A 17206-nucleotide genomic window follows, 5' to 3' on the forward strand; every position below is an offset into this window, starting at 1 on the left:
TTCTGAAAAAAATATCAAGTGGATCAAATACTATAGAACTTTTTTCTTCTTTAATAGTGACTGTTTTGTCTTCCTGCCAGAGTTCTTTTTTTGTTTGGTTTTTTCCTTTTAAATGTTGGCAGTCTTTCTGCTTAAATTTACTTCAATGTAAATAATTTTCTGGAGGTATATTTGCTGTTTTCAAGTGTTGGAGAGACTTCTGTTGGGTTTTCCACAGGCATGTGTGATAAACGGGCTAGAGATGGTGAGCGATAGACAGTCCTAAATATAGATTATTATGAAATTCTGAAAGCAATACAGTAAAACTCTTGCTCCTTACGTCTCAGTTGAGCATTGCAGCTGTACAGCAGAAAAATCTGGGAGCCCTGATAGTCTGTCCAGCCTGGGACCTGTTCCCAAAACACAGAGCTTGTCACTTTGGCCAGGCCACCCTTCCTGAGACCACCTTAGCTTTGCTGGTGTGCTCAGGGCAGCCAAAGAGCCCCCGCCAGCCCTTCCTGGCTGCAGCGCGCGCCGGGGGTGACAGCAGAGAGAAGCAGCAGCCATGGTTTGCCCAGGGATGTCCTCTCCAAATTGCAGCTCGACGGTATGGTATGCAGCGGCCCTGCCGTTCCTCCTCGGAGCTTTCTGTAGTAAGAGAAATGCAGTAACTGTCTGGCATTGAACACAGTAAATGAGAGCGGTTAATGTTAACGGCTAGGCTATTTCTAGTTGCAGTAGGGTTTAGAAACAAAGTGTTCTAGTGCTCCAGTTTAAGTAAAACTGAAGATTTACATAAAACCTGTTAGTCCTGTTCTGTTTGCCTTGGTTTAATCGCTGTGTGAACTAGTACCTAATATTGTTATCATCAAGGTAGTGAACCTAAAGTGACAGTATTTGAATTTTCTCATAGGTAAACCCAACCAATCATCGTCTCCTGTTCGAAGTGTTTGATGAAAACAGATTGGTGAGTGCTTGTCTCGATTGCGTTTCACTAGTCACAAGGCTCCGTGTAATGCAGGTGATGAAAATAGAGCACGTCTTAAAGGTGTATTTTTGTCTGTTGTTTAAGTCGGTGTGCTAAGAAATGCAGAGAGAAGCATAAAAAGCATCTGGTTTTGGGACTGATAGTCAGAGCATTAAACACAAAAGTAGTACTCTGCTGGGTCAAACCAAAATGGTCCTCCTTAACCCAGTGTTCCGACAGTGAAAACCTCATCACATTCTTCCTTGGGCTTCTCCAGTGCAAACTGATAAAGTGCCAACCTTTTTAGTCACTTACAAAGCAGCTGCCTCATCCTCTGATCATTTTAGTGTCTCTTTCCTGTACCATTTAATACGTCTGCATCCTTTTTTGGGATGCGGTTACCAGAGCTGCACCTTGTACTCGAGATGTGGGTGTATGAAGGTCTAAGGTAATGGCAAAATAATGCTCTCTGTTATGTTTTCAATTCTCTGCCTCATAACGCTCAGCATGTTGTTAGTGCTTTTAGTTTTGAACTTCATTTGTCTCATGCAGTAACTCTTCTAGAGAAGTCTTCCCGCATCTTGCTGCTTCTTGCTTTGTTATTATAGAATGGATTGGGTTGGAAGGGACCTTAAAGATGGTATGGGACAGCTTCTACTAGGCCAGGTTACTCAACGCCCCGTCCAGCCTGGCCTGGAACACTTCCAGGATGGCGCATCCACAGCTTCGCTGGGCAACCTGTTCGGGTACCTCACCGCCCTCATAGTGCATTATGGTTAAGTACGATTAAGTAGAAGAGGTTTTCATGCAGCCATACGTGGAATAAGTGACACGGGCATTCTAAACATATTAGGTTAAATACGCCAGTGCGATGGCATACTGGGTGAATGACTTTGGATTTTTGTCGTTTGAAAATTGTAACACCATCTCTCTGTTTATGAGATCAAGTGTTATGTTTTCTTGGTTGGGTGCAGTACAATCTCTACTAAGCTTGTTTGCTTTGTGAAAATTAGGATCAGTATTGTGAAGATCCTTTTATTAAAAAAAAAAAAAAAAAAAGGTATAGAAAAATCTGCCTTCAAACAAATATATTCTTTTCCTCTGTCTCCTGTTAAATGTAGAGTGAAGAAAAACATACAAGCTGTAATCTTTTGGGGGAAAAAAAGGACTTGCAGCCAAATGATTATAACCTCCTTTAGGAGGAAGTAAATTGGTAAATCTGTGACAGTGTGCATTGAGAGTGGGCTGACTGTGACCATATTGATTGACATATAATGATCGTAACGAGCACTTGCACTATTAAAACTGTCCTATACCTTTTGAACTTAAAGGAGATCATTGGTCAATTCTTCCCAGCTTTAAGGTCCTCTCCCATTGCCAGCTGATGCAGACAATGCTGAAGCAGAAGGCCTGGAGCCGTAACTGTGAGGGCACAGTCTGCAAGGCCGGGCCCAGGGCTGGGCTGACATTACTGCGTGGCTCGCGTGTGTCTTGGGGGATGGCTGGAAGACATTTGTGTTGGCGTGGAGGACAGGGCAGAACTGGTGGAAGAGGCTTGGCTCTGGCCCGCAGAGGGCAGTGGCATGCCCGGGGACGTCCCTGCGGACAGCACAGGGTGGCGGTTCAGGGGAACACTATATGCAGTGGCAGCTGAGAAATGTCAGGTTTGGTGTACTCATTTCAGATACGTTGCTTCAGATTTTTGAGTTCCTGTATGCAGTGCTGGCCTTATACGGGCAGTTTAGGTACTCCTTTATTGTTGAACCGTTCTCTGTTTATTCTTCCTGCAATCCTACTTCTGTGGACAGTCTGCCCTTGGGCTTGTAACCTCCCTGCAAAGGCAGCAACCTGCGTTTTAGGAGCCGTTGCTCTCCTTTCAGTAGGTGTTCTGAGCGATTGACAAAGCCACGTACGTTGGGCTTTTGAGAGTAGCAGATTTCCATCAGGTTATGTTTACAGAATGAACTGATTATTTTGGCTTTACTCTGAAATACGTTTTGTCAATACTCACATGGTTTTTCTGACAAGAACTGTTTTTCTTCTTCACGTTCCCAGGTTATCAAAGCACTTTCTGTCTTTGCAGTAGCCCTTTCCTTTCTGTCCACCAATCAAAACAGAGAATACACGACGCGAGCTTCATCTTCGGTGCAAAGAGAGACTGTGTCCTTGGATAATATGTTTTATCTGAAAAATGCGATAAAATAATACTGACACCTGTGCTTCCACAAGGCAATCTGCAGTACTGTTGCTGTGTAGAAGCTATTCACGTTTTTCATCTTCTTGGCTCGCAGTCCACTTAAAACAATAGGGGATTGTGCTGTCTGTTGGCAGTTGCATCGTTTCAAGCTCCCATTTCTCTTGTGATTGGTCATTTTCTGTCTTTGAAAACAAGCTGCTTGCAAACAGAGGTTTAAATGTCTGGACAGAGCGTTGACCCTCCACCTACGAATCTTCAGAGCCGTTGACAAAACTTACGCTTTCAAGTTCTCCCAGGGAACAAATGTCCGTGTATTGAAATGAAGCTACGCTTCTTGCTAAACAGAGTTTCTTTTCTAGTATGTGCTAACAAGTGCTGTTGTGAGCACACTTCAAATGTGAGTATCCTCAGACCACCGAGTTTCGGGGTTGTAATGGAGCTGATTTAGGGTGTTTGTTTCACATTCGGGTGTATCCTGTCTGCCTGTTCTTCTTCTGAGGTCTTTTGGCTCTCAGAGCGCGTAACTGTATTCCGTGCTGGCACTCACACTCGTGGTAATATTGCTAACTTTCTCACTGGAGGCTGGCCAGCAATGGGCAGAGTTTCTGTACGGTGTTTAAGACAAATCGGTACAAAACGACATGCAACACCCGTCTCCGGTTTTCACTCGTCTTTACTGCCTGGTAAAACTGAAAAAGAAACTTTATCTCCTGCCATCTTGCACATTTCTGCTGTTTTTATTGTGTGAGAAATCTTTGCCATATGTACGATTGCTTTGTTTGTCGTAATTTTTAATTATTAAAAGGGACTGCGCAGGGTAGTGTAGGTTATGTTGCGTTTGTAGGGACAATGTAAAAGTTGTGGCTTTTTAAAGGCAAGAAGTTTGTTGCTTAATCATGTTATGAGCACAGTTAAAATTGAAAGCATAACCGTGCTATATTTATTCATGTTCTGCCATGATAGCCTAATGCTGTAACACACACCAAAATGTTAAGCTTGAAATAATATTTCTCATTTGCATGTGGCGTTGACTTAAACTTTAACACTAAATCGAAGTGGGCTTGTTGTAGTTAAATTTTTGTGTGTGTGCTTTATACAAATGCGCCTTGTGAATGTGATGTGGTTTAGATTTATAGCAGCGCCGAGTGTGTTCGCTGCCTTAGTCAGCTGTGAGAGCTCTCCCGCTGGGGCCGCTCCTCTCTGATGGAAAAGGAGCAGCTGTGAAGGTGCTGTTTCAGGCTCTTGCTGGCATTAAAAAAAAAAAAAAAAAAAAAAAAAGAAAAAACAAAACCCCCACCAGCTTACATTGGAGAGGGGGAACCAGGCCACGTGACTCCCACCACCCTACCCTATGTCACAGTGTGTAGGAGCGCTGATTGCTCTTACCCAATCATGCCTGGAATGCTGCTTGCCACTTGGGCTATTTCTGCTATCTGTCGCTATCAGGGCTGCAGTGCTAACAGTTTGGCAGATGGGACACTTTTTCTTGGAGTTTATGTCTTTGGTTTTTAACTTCTGGCAGTGCCTGAATTGTTGCTGTTCTCCCTCTCCTTTTCTTCTCTCTGTAAAACCATGGCCCATCGGCTGCGGTTTCATTTTGGCTCTGGGCGAAGCAACACAGCCCCCGAATCAGAGATCCTCGACCGGGAGAGAGAAGATGACTTTTTCATGGCATTCCACACTTTGCCAAGAAGAAACAGTCCTCACGCTTTCTCCCGACACGGAGCAGATTATGGTGGTGGCGGCGATTTGCAAGAAGTGGGCTCCTTAAAGAGAAGTACATCCATGTTTATTCCCCAGCTGCTGAACAGTATTGATGTGCGTCCAACGAGAAGCTCGTCAATGCAGATCTCTCTTCAGCGCAAAGCTGCGAACGGCTGCGCGGACGAGTGTACGACCCTGGAATCTCCTGAGGAGACGCTTCCTTGCAAATTCTCAGACTTTCGGGAGCATTATGCATCCCCTGTTGAAAACCACTCTTCTTCTCCGAGCAGTCCAGAGGTGACTCCTGAAAATTCTCCGCCCAGGCTGACGGAAGAGTTAGGGCAACAGATTAATGGAACTGTTTGCTCTAATCGCAGAATATTTTGTACTATCCCTTCTAATAACCAGAGTGAGGATGCTTCAACAACCCGAGAAGATGAGGCAAATGAAGCAGCTTCGGGTTTAAACATAAGCGGTGTGAGGATTCAGCATCGGGCTTCAAGTGCAGACGTGCCTCAGGTTACTCTACTGCCCTTTGGTCCTGAGGCTCAAAATAATGCTCCCACCCCTGAACCCCGGCGCTGGTCTTTGCAGCATGTGCCAGATATGTCAGCAAATTCGGGGAAAAAGTTCTTTGTTCTCCAGTTACAGCAACCGCAGACCAGTAGTACGGGAGCAGGAGGCGAATATAACTTTGGTTTTACTGGAACAAAAGGGGACAGATTGGTGAGGTATCCTCGGATACGGCTAGAAAGGAGTACTTCCTACCCTGTCCAGCCGCCAGCAGAAGAAGTTAGCCCCACAGATGATGGATTGAATTCAGAACTGCACGGAAATGGCAGGAATGGGTCAGAAATATCTAGAAGCAATTCGGTGGAGCGGGTTCCTCAAGGGCAGGGATGCTTGTTTAAAATCAGACCAGATCAAAAGACGAGGCAGCAGCACTTCAGAATTCTTGTCACCCGTGGTCCTGAGGAACAAAATCAGGTTGTTGGTAAAGAGGGCCGTGGCACCCCTGGTCCTACAACAGCCAGCACCGCAGTAAGTATGATGCTGAATATGCCCCGCTAGGACGTACAGCATTGCCGTACCAAGGCTTCTAGGCTTGAGGCAACAGCAGCACTTCTATTGTCAGTGCTAGAATGTTCTGCATTTCTCTGGAGCAAGCCACGAATCATCTCTATTTCTAATCTAATGTAACTTTGCTCTCAGTTATGATTACATCCAGTGTAATATTTTGAGATCCTAATGTCACGCATGTTTCTTAATTCAGTGTTACGTCAGCTGGAAAGATTTTTAAAGATCAGAACATTCAAATGACAAATTAAGTGTTCGTGTTAGTTGGCCGAGACCTTGCTGCGTGAAGACTTCTTCATGCACTCTGTTTTTAAAAACAAGCACTTTGACACTTTCTAAGTATAATGTACACACGTGTGTACTTCTACACAATTTCAAAATGTGTATTGTAACGCAGTAATAGCTAAGACTATAGAAATCTTAGGATAATTCCAATCAAGATACTGACTTAGCAGATAAGGTACCAAGAAATTTGGGGGGGGGGGAATCTTTCTTATAGTAATTTGGGGGGGGGGGGGGGAACACCTTCTGGAAATTAAAACTGTGTCCTGTTTTTTGTGTGCCACAAGTCCTGATCAAACAACTGTACCAGTAGCTTGGCACAACTTAGTAAACTGTCTTGTTGTTTGTATTTGCCTGGATTTTGCTTTAAGGTGACAAGGCTAATCTTCTGGTTTTCCTTTGTTGCAATGGGATTGATGTTTCATGTTTTTAAGCCACTTTTAAAAAGACCAAAGTAGGAATGAAACTTAAGGGTTTAGATTAGTCATTTGCTTAAATTGCTTTACTGTGCAATTTAACACTGCCCACTTGAGTTCCTAAGCTCAGTGATGCTGTATATAGAATAGTAAGCACTCTGTCTCCAGCTGTGAAAACAGATTCACTAGAAGAGATTTTGGTCTTCATTGCTTGTGTGTTCTCGTTCTCTTGCGCTTTCGTTCGGTGAAATGTAGCACAGAAAGACAGCTGCTCACTGCAGCAAGGCCATATGATGACTCTGCAGCTTTCCTATGAAAAAGCTAACAGTCTCCACGTTGTGCCAGTATAACCTTCTTGTAGCTCTTCAGTAGACATTGTGAGTACAAAATCACAAAGTATCCCTAAGCTTTTATTTTAAAAAAGTAAAATTAAAAAAAAAAAAATCATCCCTTGCCAGTACAGGTTTCATTTCAGTCTCTATAAGCTAGCAATTTTGTTAAGCAGTGCATAGTACCTTTCCTGCCAGCCTGAGAACATTTCAGCAGAAAAATTGGGAATGCAGAAACTTCACTGATTCTCTTCTTTGTTTGACTTTCGTGTGTGCAGTACAGTACGTTAAGTGTTCTCATGCCAAAATGACGCTAAATTTCATACTGAAAATGAAAGGGGGGAAAAAAAAGTATGTCTGATTTTTCTCTTTCCTATTTATTATCCCTTGTTCCTTTCCAACAATAGCTGTTTACGGAGAACCCTCGTAACCAATTGCGTAAGTAGCTACAGTACGTCAAACCTAGTACAAAAGCGTCAGAGGTTTACAGATCTGTGCACCTTGCAGGGATGTGCCCCCGTGTCTCTGCAGCAGTGCTCGTTTTCCTAAAGGATCTGTCCCCGGAGTCACTTCTTTGATCCTCGCTGTGGTAACGATTCACATACCAAAGACATACTTCAGTGTTTCCACAGGAGAATTATGAAATTTGTTCCTATGTGCTCTTAGTTTTAGTTACCATGCGGAATCAATTTAGTCAGCCATGAAGCATGGCAGTCACAGAGGCGCTCAGTCCAAATGGTACTGGCATTCTTTAGTGAAAAAAGTTTCAAAAATAAAGAATTAATTGAAACTTAAAACTTCTTTGTGGTGGTTTCTCATATTTGTAGTAAGCCCAGAAATACTGTGGGTAGAGGTGATTGGCTAGGCAAGATGCCATAGGAAGTGTGGGGAATGAAAGCATTTTGGTGAAAGTTTTGCTTTATTTTGTCTACATATAAAACATTCTTTAGCAAGGTGTCATTTTTAATCTATCCCACAGAAGTTTGTTTGGAGGACCTACGATGCTAAGTAAGGGTGTGCCTGAAATATTTGTTCTATTAAGCTGAAGGGAAAAACTGCAATGTTTTATCGTTGCTAGCATTAAAAAAAAAAAAAATCTAGACTCTTCCAGTTAAACAAGTTTGTGTGTATTTGATTGATACAGGGCATGGGCCTGGGGCTGTGAGCAGCAGCTGCTACAGCCTTATTTATCTTGAGTGAAAACATTCAAGCGGCGTCTGCAGTCCTACTGCTACCAAGTGTTTATGACCTTTCAAATATCTTCTGTTTTAGACAGAAGTGGTTTTGGGCAAGCAGGATGTATTTCATTACAAGTCATTATAAAATATTAAGTACAGTGTGAGCTTATGTCCAATTGTGAAAAATTTTATTTGGAAGCCTTGTTACAAATTCTTTTGGCTACTATGATATTTCATACGTAACGCAATAGGCTACTGCTAAGTGTGTATGTATACTGTGGCATATAACAAATACTCGCATTGTTTGTAATTCGGGGTCTGTGAGTGCATAGCTGTATTTGTGGGAAACACTTCAAAAATCTCATGTATTGGACAACTGTTTCAGAGACCTGACAAAGGCATCTTTGTTGTGATAAAAATACAAAGTGCCTTAACAAAACGTTGTAGTAGTCGTATTGTATTATATTTAGTTAACAAACAGAAATGGCAACTCTCGACTCAGCAAGTCTGCATTTCTCACAACTCGGCTTTTATTTTCCTTTCTTAGAAATAATTTTAGAATAAATGTTGTTGTGAAAGTACAGAGAATCTACTTATGCTGCTAAGATATCAGCTGGGATTGGGGCATGAAACCCAAAAAGAGCAAGCTAGGATAAACACAGTTCAGCAGTCGCGAAGGGCCAAAACTCTGCATCGCGCAGCGGCCGGCAGACTTGCATGCGGGCACCGAAGACGTGCGCCTCGTTCGGGCTGGTGCCGTATGGCAAACGGGCAATCGGTTGCCTAAACTCTGGCTGAGACACTGTCGCGGGCAAAATTTCCGTTACGTGAAAGCGGAAGCAGGGTTGGGTTCACACGTGCAATGCACGTGACGGCTCTCAGGCGGACTCTGGGAGGTGGTGACAAAGTTCATCTGCAGAATGTGGAACTCGGTGGAATTAAGGAACTAGAACGGCTGCTCCTCTGGTGCTGCCTCCCCCAAAGGCCGTGAGGTCCGCTTCCCTGCGTCGGAGGTCATTCAAAACTTCACGCTTCTGTGGATACCCTGAATTTTGGTGGGGAAAGGGATACCGGTTCCATTTTTTACTGGAAATGCTTTCATGGGAGACCTCTGCGTATCATTGAGGCAGCGGACTTCAGATATGTTAGTGGTTAGCTTTGTGTTTGATCAGGAATAATTTTTATCACCCAGAGCAGAGCCAACCGCTGTTGATAAAGCTGTGTAGGGGAAAGGCAGAGTTGTTTGCTAGAAGCCTTCTACAAAATTAGTAATTAGCAACTGACAATTACATGACTGCAATGCAGATGAGGAAAAATCTTAACTCTTATTCAGAATCGTACGATAATGTATTTTAAGGCATTATTATATTATGACATATAGCACGATGGGTTTTGACAGTTTATTTTTTTCTAGAGGGGATGAATGCTCCTCAGTTCTTTCGTTCCACTTGCCATTCTTCTTAGTTTCAGCGATACCCCTTCAGCGTAAAACAGTTGCTAGTAACCCCTTCTTACCCTGGTTATTCGGAATAGATCGCCGTGAGGGCGAAACTTTGCAAAGAATAGACAGCAGTCCACTCAGAAAATTGCTACTACTAGGCAAGTTTAAAACCCTGACGCATCCTCTTTTATATCCCACTAGGAGAGCTATGAGTCGAATCTGTTTAACCATATTGGGGGTTATTTGTTTGTGGGTTTGACCTAAGAGAAAGCAGGTCAGTGAGAGAGCTGATGGCTGTAGAGGAACTGAGGGTGAAAAGTTTCTAGTGTTCAACAGTGTTACTAAAATAGTATCTCATGTTAAATCGTGTATATAAAAGATGCACGTTTCTGCTCCGTCTAGGATTAGAAATGTATATCTGAAGAATTCAATAGACCTTCCTTACACAGTGAAACCCTACTACAATATTTCTACCTTAGTTGGACTGTGAATAAATATCAGATATATAGGAACTCATGTTCAGAAATGAATACAAATTCTCCATGCAGAAAAGTATATATAGCCGCCCCATCAGCTGTATATATTGCCAGCAATTTGTCAGAAAAGGGATGTGATCGTGACATACTACATCATATATTATCAAATAAAAGGGAAAAAATGCCGACTAACTTGCCTTTAGATTGGTCTTTACTATTATTCTGGTTTTGGTCAAAAGCTCTTGACATTCATAGTCTGTAATATGGAAATCTTGGGATGATTTTTTAATGGCTGGAGGGGAAAAAAACAATCAAGTGAGGGAAATACAGTTTTATTCAATTTTACACATTGGAAAAAATGTAATATATTTAAATAAAAAATACAGACTAGTTAAGGGATGACAAACATGGTGCTTTTTTTAGCTTGAATATTTATTCTGTAGGCAGTCTCACAAATTAGATAGTTTTCAATAGCAAGCGTCTGCTTTAGTGCTACTATGCTATCGTCTTTATCTTTCTATATACCATTGCCTTATGCGTTACCACTCTGAGCATTGTGGATCGCTGTTCTCTTAACTGGAGATAGTTTGCTGTGCACAGTGATATTCACAGGAGAGACATCTGAATCACCGTTAGCTAGCTAAGCCTTCACTGCAAGAAGCAAAAGAAGGTGAAATAAATTTGATTGTTTGCAGTCCTTTGAAGAGGATGAGTTTGTAGCGGAGCTTCTGTTGGCCACATCTTTAGGCCATATTTCTGAAGTATTCACTTTCCTTATCCATTTGTTTCAAATTTTTAGTCTGTCTTGGATCCAGTGGGTTGGAAGAGAAGAATTTCTGAACTAGCCGTTCCATCCCGTGACCTGACCTAGCTCTAATGGCAAGTAGCAATTGTCTGTACTTGCCCTGTGCTAAGCCCTAATTTACAAGGGCTGTACCACTGTGTGACAATTTAAAAGGGCAGTGGAGGAATAACATTGTTCTGTATTTTTACCAGTGTGATTTGCAAAATGAGAGACATATTTTGGTTAGTATGAAATTCAATTCTGGATTGAATTTTCTGGTTTTTTTTTTACTTTTGTACATAAACTGATCCATCTGATTAAAAAAAAGAAATGGGAAAAACCAAATCCTTCAATGCTTCAGTGTAAACTATGGCTAAGTCTCCTTCCTGAGATGGTACTGAGGCACCAAATGGTTTATGTGTTGCTGATCAGCACAAGAAAAAACTGATAGCCATCTTTAAAGATGAAATAAAATGAAAAGTGATTCCTCCCCCCCGCCCATTCAAATAACCATTGCAAGAGTTTAGTTGTTTCAGATTAGTTAATGCAGTCCACAGAGAGAGATCTTAATTTTCTCTTTTGGTGTTGCTCTTCTTGCCCACTTCTGTGGGCAATACTGTCCTTGACACAGCATTCAGCACTTCATCGGACGTCATCCATCATCTTTAACTAGCCCCCGCGCCGGTCCTTTTCTAGGACTTGAGACGGTATGGAAAATGGTGGTGCTTTTGAATTTGGAAAAGAGGTTTAATTGCTTCTCTTATAATTTCTGAACCAAGTCTAAATGTCCGAGAACTGCAAAGAATAAATAGAACAAAATGGGGCAAATCCTGTTCCTAAGTAACGCGTATATATAACTGTTTATCTGCCTGTCCTGTTTTCATGGGGGTGATGAAGTATATTAGAACGAGCAGTCACTCCGTTAAGATCTAACACGCAGAGTGAAAACACACTTGGCATTAAAGACTTTCCTTCTGTCTGTCTGTTCATCCATCCGTGCAGGCGTAGCGGCAGTTAGCTGTGCAGAAAGTTGAAATGGGCTGCGTTCACGCTTCTGGTATCCAGTGTGTGATGCTCATAGCTGAGCCATGCCGAGCTGTTTCTGCATCTTCCATTTCAGAAGCAATTCCTGAGCGCGGTACAGCATTCTTCAGCTAGCCTTCATTATACCAGGAGCATATTCTTGAAAACTCAGAGGTCTTCTAAAACAGGCAAAAGCTATGTGAGAAGCAAGTATTTCTTCCCACGTCTCTTTGAGGACAGCAGAATCAGTACGGCTCACCTGCGCACCGGCATTAGTAGGCAAGCGGTGTGGGAAGTGTTCGAGGGCTGCTTTCTCTGCCAGTGCTACGCAGGGCTAATGCTACACAACGATTTCATCTTTTATATTACACGTCTAAGTTTGGAGACCTACTTCAGGAGCTGCTGTCTGGACTCTAATAGGCATTTCTAGCACATAATTCATGTTGCCCTTAGCTAGATGTTTAAAATAGCTCGAATGAATAGTGCTATGAATTTCCTTCTTTCCCCTTGCTATACAAGGAGTGCAGATGACTATCTGGAAAGCCTCTGTTCTGTGCAGATAAGGACTTTGTTGACATCTGCAGGTAGAGGTGATGAATTCCATTCCTCAAGTGTTTTTAGGTTTTCTGTCAAGGCAAAATCAGTTCTCTGTCCCTCCTCTCTCCTCAACAAACCTTCCTCTAGGTTGCACTCAGAGAAAGGTATCTCCCTGACCACAGTAGACCGGGCCTAGAGATTACCATTCTTCTCATCCTTTTCTGTTGAGGCATTTGCCGTTGGTTACAGCCCACTCCGGGCCTGTCGTTCCTGTGTAATCCCCGCACGCACCCCCGCTTTCCCCCTTCTTAATTAGCCTTTCCATCGGCTTGCACATCTGTTCTTAAAAGACCTTCCTGTCCTGGAAGGGCAGACTACCGTGTTCAGACACGGGCAGAGCAGAAGCTAGTTTTACAAGAAGGAAAGTACCACGGAGCAGGCTGATTTTTGTTTTGTTTTTTTCATGTGAGTGGAGGACAAATAGCACATTGCAAGGCATGTAAATTAGCTTGCAGAATCAAGAAATCCATACGTAGTTTTTAGTCGAGTTTTCAGAGAGTCAAGAATTGGCAGTGCTGCCTTCACCCTATCCCTACACATTCTCAAAGTTCCCTGGGAAACGATTCTGGACTTTATTAGGCTTCATTGTCGGGCGTTTTTCTCCCTGAAAGCTGTATCTTTTGGTATTTCTCTGTAAAGAAACAAGAATAAAACTTTGAGCAGAAGAGCTGGAAATAACATCACTTTTTTTAATAGCAGTAATAAACTATTTGCTGCTGCATGGAAAAATGGTATGCTGAGTTTCAGTACACAGTGATCTCTTTAAAGCTGAGTTTATAAGGCCCTCAATTTATAATGGAAATGCTGACACAGTCTTAACGCTGAAGGTGCCAGCCAGAGCAGCTCTGGTGTAGATCTTGCCACAGAACACTGCAGATAATAAACCAGATACAGAGTCTTGATTGCTTTCTGTACTATCTAGCTGTTTTCCTATTTGAGAAAAGCTGTCAAGTAATGAAGAATTTAGGAACGTGCATGTTTTATGACTCTTCTAGTTCAAAAAGCTATTCTAAACCCAAATCTATCCTGTTTACTTGGTTTCCAGATTGAATTTCATTGTAAAATGTATTACTGCATACATTCGTGTAAAATCTGGTGCTTTTATCTCTTTTTTCATCTAACAGGATGGCATTGGTAGCTTCCAAAAGTCAGCAATTATGTACAGAAAAATACATTAATAAAGTCAGCAGTATGACCGTGCAGGTTTCTGTCTCCAAAAAGAATGAATAAATAACAAGGAAAAACCTCATCTTTGCTCTATTTAAATTCTCTGGTATTATAAACCTAGCAAAATGCTGGGCTGCGTCTTATATAGGTGGGAAAAGCTAATTCTAGCATTAAAGGCCCAGGCATTATCGTTGCCAAAATACCATTCCGGTTTCCAGGCCTGTCATGTGCCGACTCCCCAGGCCGTGGGGGCGAGGGGGGCGCAGTGTGTTGGCAGTGAAAGGCAAAAGAAAAATTGGCTTCTGATTAGATGAGTTGTGCAAATAAAATCCATGCTGCGCTGCATACTGTGGTGTAAATTCGGAGGTTTTCCGTTGCTTTGGTAGAAAGCTTCATCTTCCCTTTCATCCCTGGTTGAAAAGGATAACCTCCTGGGCGACTAGCATTCCCAGGCTGTATTTTACGTATTCTAGAAAAGAATAAGAGAATATAAACTTTGTTATAAGGTGGGATTTTTATCTTCGGTAAAAGAGAGATTCAACTATAAACGTCTATGACCTGACTGGCCGCCTTTTCAGTTACTTGTTGAAGTCTTCTGTTCTTAATCCTACTATGTAGAGAGTTGTTTGTTTGTTTTTAATGGCAAAGAATAATATATAATCACTGTTTATAATAAATAATGCAACAGGAGCCTACTTACTCATCATTAATGTTAGTATTCAACAGATTGCTGGACACACAGGCACGAAACTCTGGAGTATGGCATTTGAAATGCTTTTATTATCAAAAGCAAGCTACTTCAAAATGAAAAAGGAAGGTATTCATCCAACAGTGAAAATCCTTTCAAGCAAGACATCAGAGGCTGATAATAGTCCTTTCCTGAGAAAGTTACAGCCTAAGTTTTACATGAAGTGAGTGTTTAAAACAGTTCATGTATTTAAAAAAAAAAAAGTTTTTCTGCTTTTAAAATTACTTCTACTCCACATCCTGTAAATATAAACCACGGGATATCAAGATGTGGGAATAGCAATATTATTTGAGGGATTATGTTAAATCAGAATTATTTAAAATATTTTCATGTTGCTAAATAAAATTTAAAGCATTCTTATCAAAGCTAAGAATTATATCCATTACATTTGCACATGTCATCTTGGATAATGAAAAACTACTCTAAGTTTTGTGCATTTTAGCAGTAATACATGTATCTTTTAGTATTTAGTGTTGTAAAGACTCTACATTTCAAATATGCTAACCATTTAGTTATTTGAAATCTGCTTCAAGCATGGTTTTATATTCACAGAATCATACTGCCGCAAGGCATTTATTTGCTTCAAATTCCGTGAAAGTGGAATGAAACTTGATTGTTGAAAAGTCGAGCAGAATCTCCTTCAACCTGCGCAGAGTCTTGTGCTCTCTCCAAAGGTTTGAAAGCGGAGGCTGCTGGAGTTGCTGTATTACTAACACGTCATTATTTTTAGAAACTCTATCAGAGGGTGCTTGCCAGCACACTGAATTATTATAAACACAAGTGAGCTATACTTGTTGGGAAATGATTGTGGTATCTGTGGTGATGCAGCTTGCAGTCATGTAGCAGTGCGTTTACTCACATTCAGCTTTTCAGAATTCAGCAATCCATAATACGGGTTTGTAGCCCTACGCAAATTCGCGAAGGCTTTTTGTACTATTTGACATTTTAAGGTGGGGGATTGCAAGAGATACTCTACAGGGCGCGCTAATCAAGCTACAGAGTAACTCTGAAAGATGTTATTTATTTATATAGTTTACAGTACTTGTGACATTATCAGCTTTCCCGATTCACTTCCAGTCTCGCCAGAGTCCCTTCTGATGTCGGGAGCGCTTTGCGCTGCGGTGTGACCGGCTCCCGGCCGCGCTGCGGGGTGAGTCAGAGGAGCGGGCTCCTGTTCCCTGCAGGCTGCGGGAAAACCTACCAAGCAGAAATGAGAAACGAGCTCGGCGAAGAAGAGGGGTAGGAATTGCTCCCTGTAAAGAGCTCATCATAAGCCCTGCAAACTGTTCAGTGAAGGTGGCAAACCTGTCTGTGCCTCATCTTCTGGGAGCTCCAACTCACTTGTGTTTGTCACGCACACGTGTTGGAGATTCAGGCAGCAGTATAAGATTTTGGCTGGTTTGTGTGATTGGAAGGCGTGTGGCTAAATCTTGACTAATCTGAAGTTGTTAGGAATTCTGCCGTTGACTTCAGTATGGTTGAAGCTGCACTGATGAACGTCCTTTTACTACTCTGTTCTTACGTTTAGCCAGTCGTTCCAAAGGCTTCAGCGTAACAGCTCTTCTGAGGGAAACGGGAGCTGCTCAGGCCGGCTGCTCAGAGCTCATTTTCACCATAGGTACGGTCCACACGTAAATGTTACTCTACAACACCTATCTGCTAGAGTGTGGGACATAATCCCAAACCGTAATCGCAATGCAGCAATTCCAGCCAAAGCCCTGTTCGAGGCAGAGCAGCGAACAAATAATCCTTTTAAACGGGATGAGGGGAGATGGGCAATTTGGGACAGATACAAGCTTTGCTGAAACAATACACCTTCAAAGCACAGCATTGTCTGGTTGCCACTAGGAAAGCTTGCCAGTCGGCACAGCTATGCTGCAGAATTTATTTGCTCAGCGACGAGTGTGTAGGTCTCAATGTACTATATATTGCAGACTGGTCTCTATTGACAGATAAGCATGCAGAAATTTCTGACGTCTTCAGAAGTGGTAGCAAGTCCTCTAGTCCTCAGGATTATGTCTGTCAACTTCTGCGATTATTAAGCTTTCTGAGTCATTGGAAGAATTTTAATTTCTCACTTATTTTAGAGTAGAAATTATTTTGGTTGGTTTGTATATTGGCACCATGCTGCAGATTGTCTGCTTTGTCTCCTACTCTAGATAAAGTGTTATCATTCAGCTCGGGGGGAACGGGGGGACGGACGACGACCAAAGCCACTCTGAACTGTAAATTGAGCTTTCTCTGAACGTACTTCTCTGTGGGAGAGATTCAGTAAAGGAATGCTACCGAGTGAAGGAAATGTGCTGAAGACGGTTGTTCGTCTGAAAGGACAATCTGTACTCTCAATAAAAGATTGCTTCTATTTGCATAGCTAACATCAGGGAGGAAAAACTGTTTCGAAGGAGACATGCAAATCTGTCCGCATTTTCCGGGTGTTACTCAGGCTGATGCACTTTTGAAAAGGTGGACTTTGTTGGGTTTTTGACAGTGAGATATTAATGTACTTAATACTTGCTTGTTTTATTGATTTACATTCAGAAATATGTTGAACGTTTTCTCTTGATCCCAGGATGAATGGTATTATGGCGTTATGATTCAAAAGTACCTCAAAGGTAGCCATTTTATTTTAAGACTTATCTTCTGATTCTGAATTTTGGAAAACAAGTCTGACGCCAGTGCTGTGATTACTTTCGTCTCTTAACGTATGTCCATTGAATAGTCAGGCTCTCTCCTTGCTTCTGATGTTGCTGCCCTTTTTGCTCTCTAATCAGTTGTGTGCAGTCACACGTACAGCACTAAAAAAGAACAAGTAAAATGAGGAATGGTAGGAATTCTAATGGA

At 42.0% G+C, this 17206-nt stretch overlaps 1 protein-coding gene across 12 annotated transcripts in view; it reads left to right on the top strand.

Annotated features, from left to right (window-relative positions):
• NEDD4L (NEDD4 like E3 ubiquitin protein ligase) overlaps positions 1 to 17206 on the top strand; it is a 193368-nt gene that overhangs the window by 92221 nt on the left and 83941 nt on the right. For 5 of the 12 annotated variants that reach the window (XM_087772788.1, XM_087772789.1, XM_087772791.1 and 2 more), the window contains one exon: positions 893 to 946. In XM_087772788.1, the coding sequence (XP_087628914.1) occupies positions 893 to 946 (54 nt within the window). Of the gene's footprint in view, positions 1 to 892; positions 947 to 3201; positions 3541 to 3564; positions 5889 to 17206 lie in introns of those variants that run through there. The other 7 variants (XM_087772781.1, XM_087772786.1, XM_087772787.1 and 4 more) reach the window with 4 other exon arrangements.

Source organism: Nipponia nippon, unplaced genomic scaffold, assembly GCF_047370975.1.
Source record: "Nipponia nippon isolate SJK-2023a ecotype South Korea unplaced genomic scaffold, ASM4737097v1 scaffold_37, whole genome shotgun sequence".
Taxonomy (NCBI): domain Eukaryota; kingdom Metazoa; phylum Chordata; class Aves; order Pelecaniformes; family Threskiornithidae; genus Nipponia; species Nipponia nippon.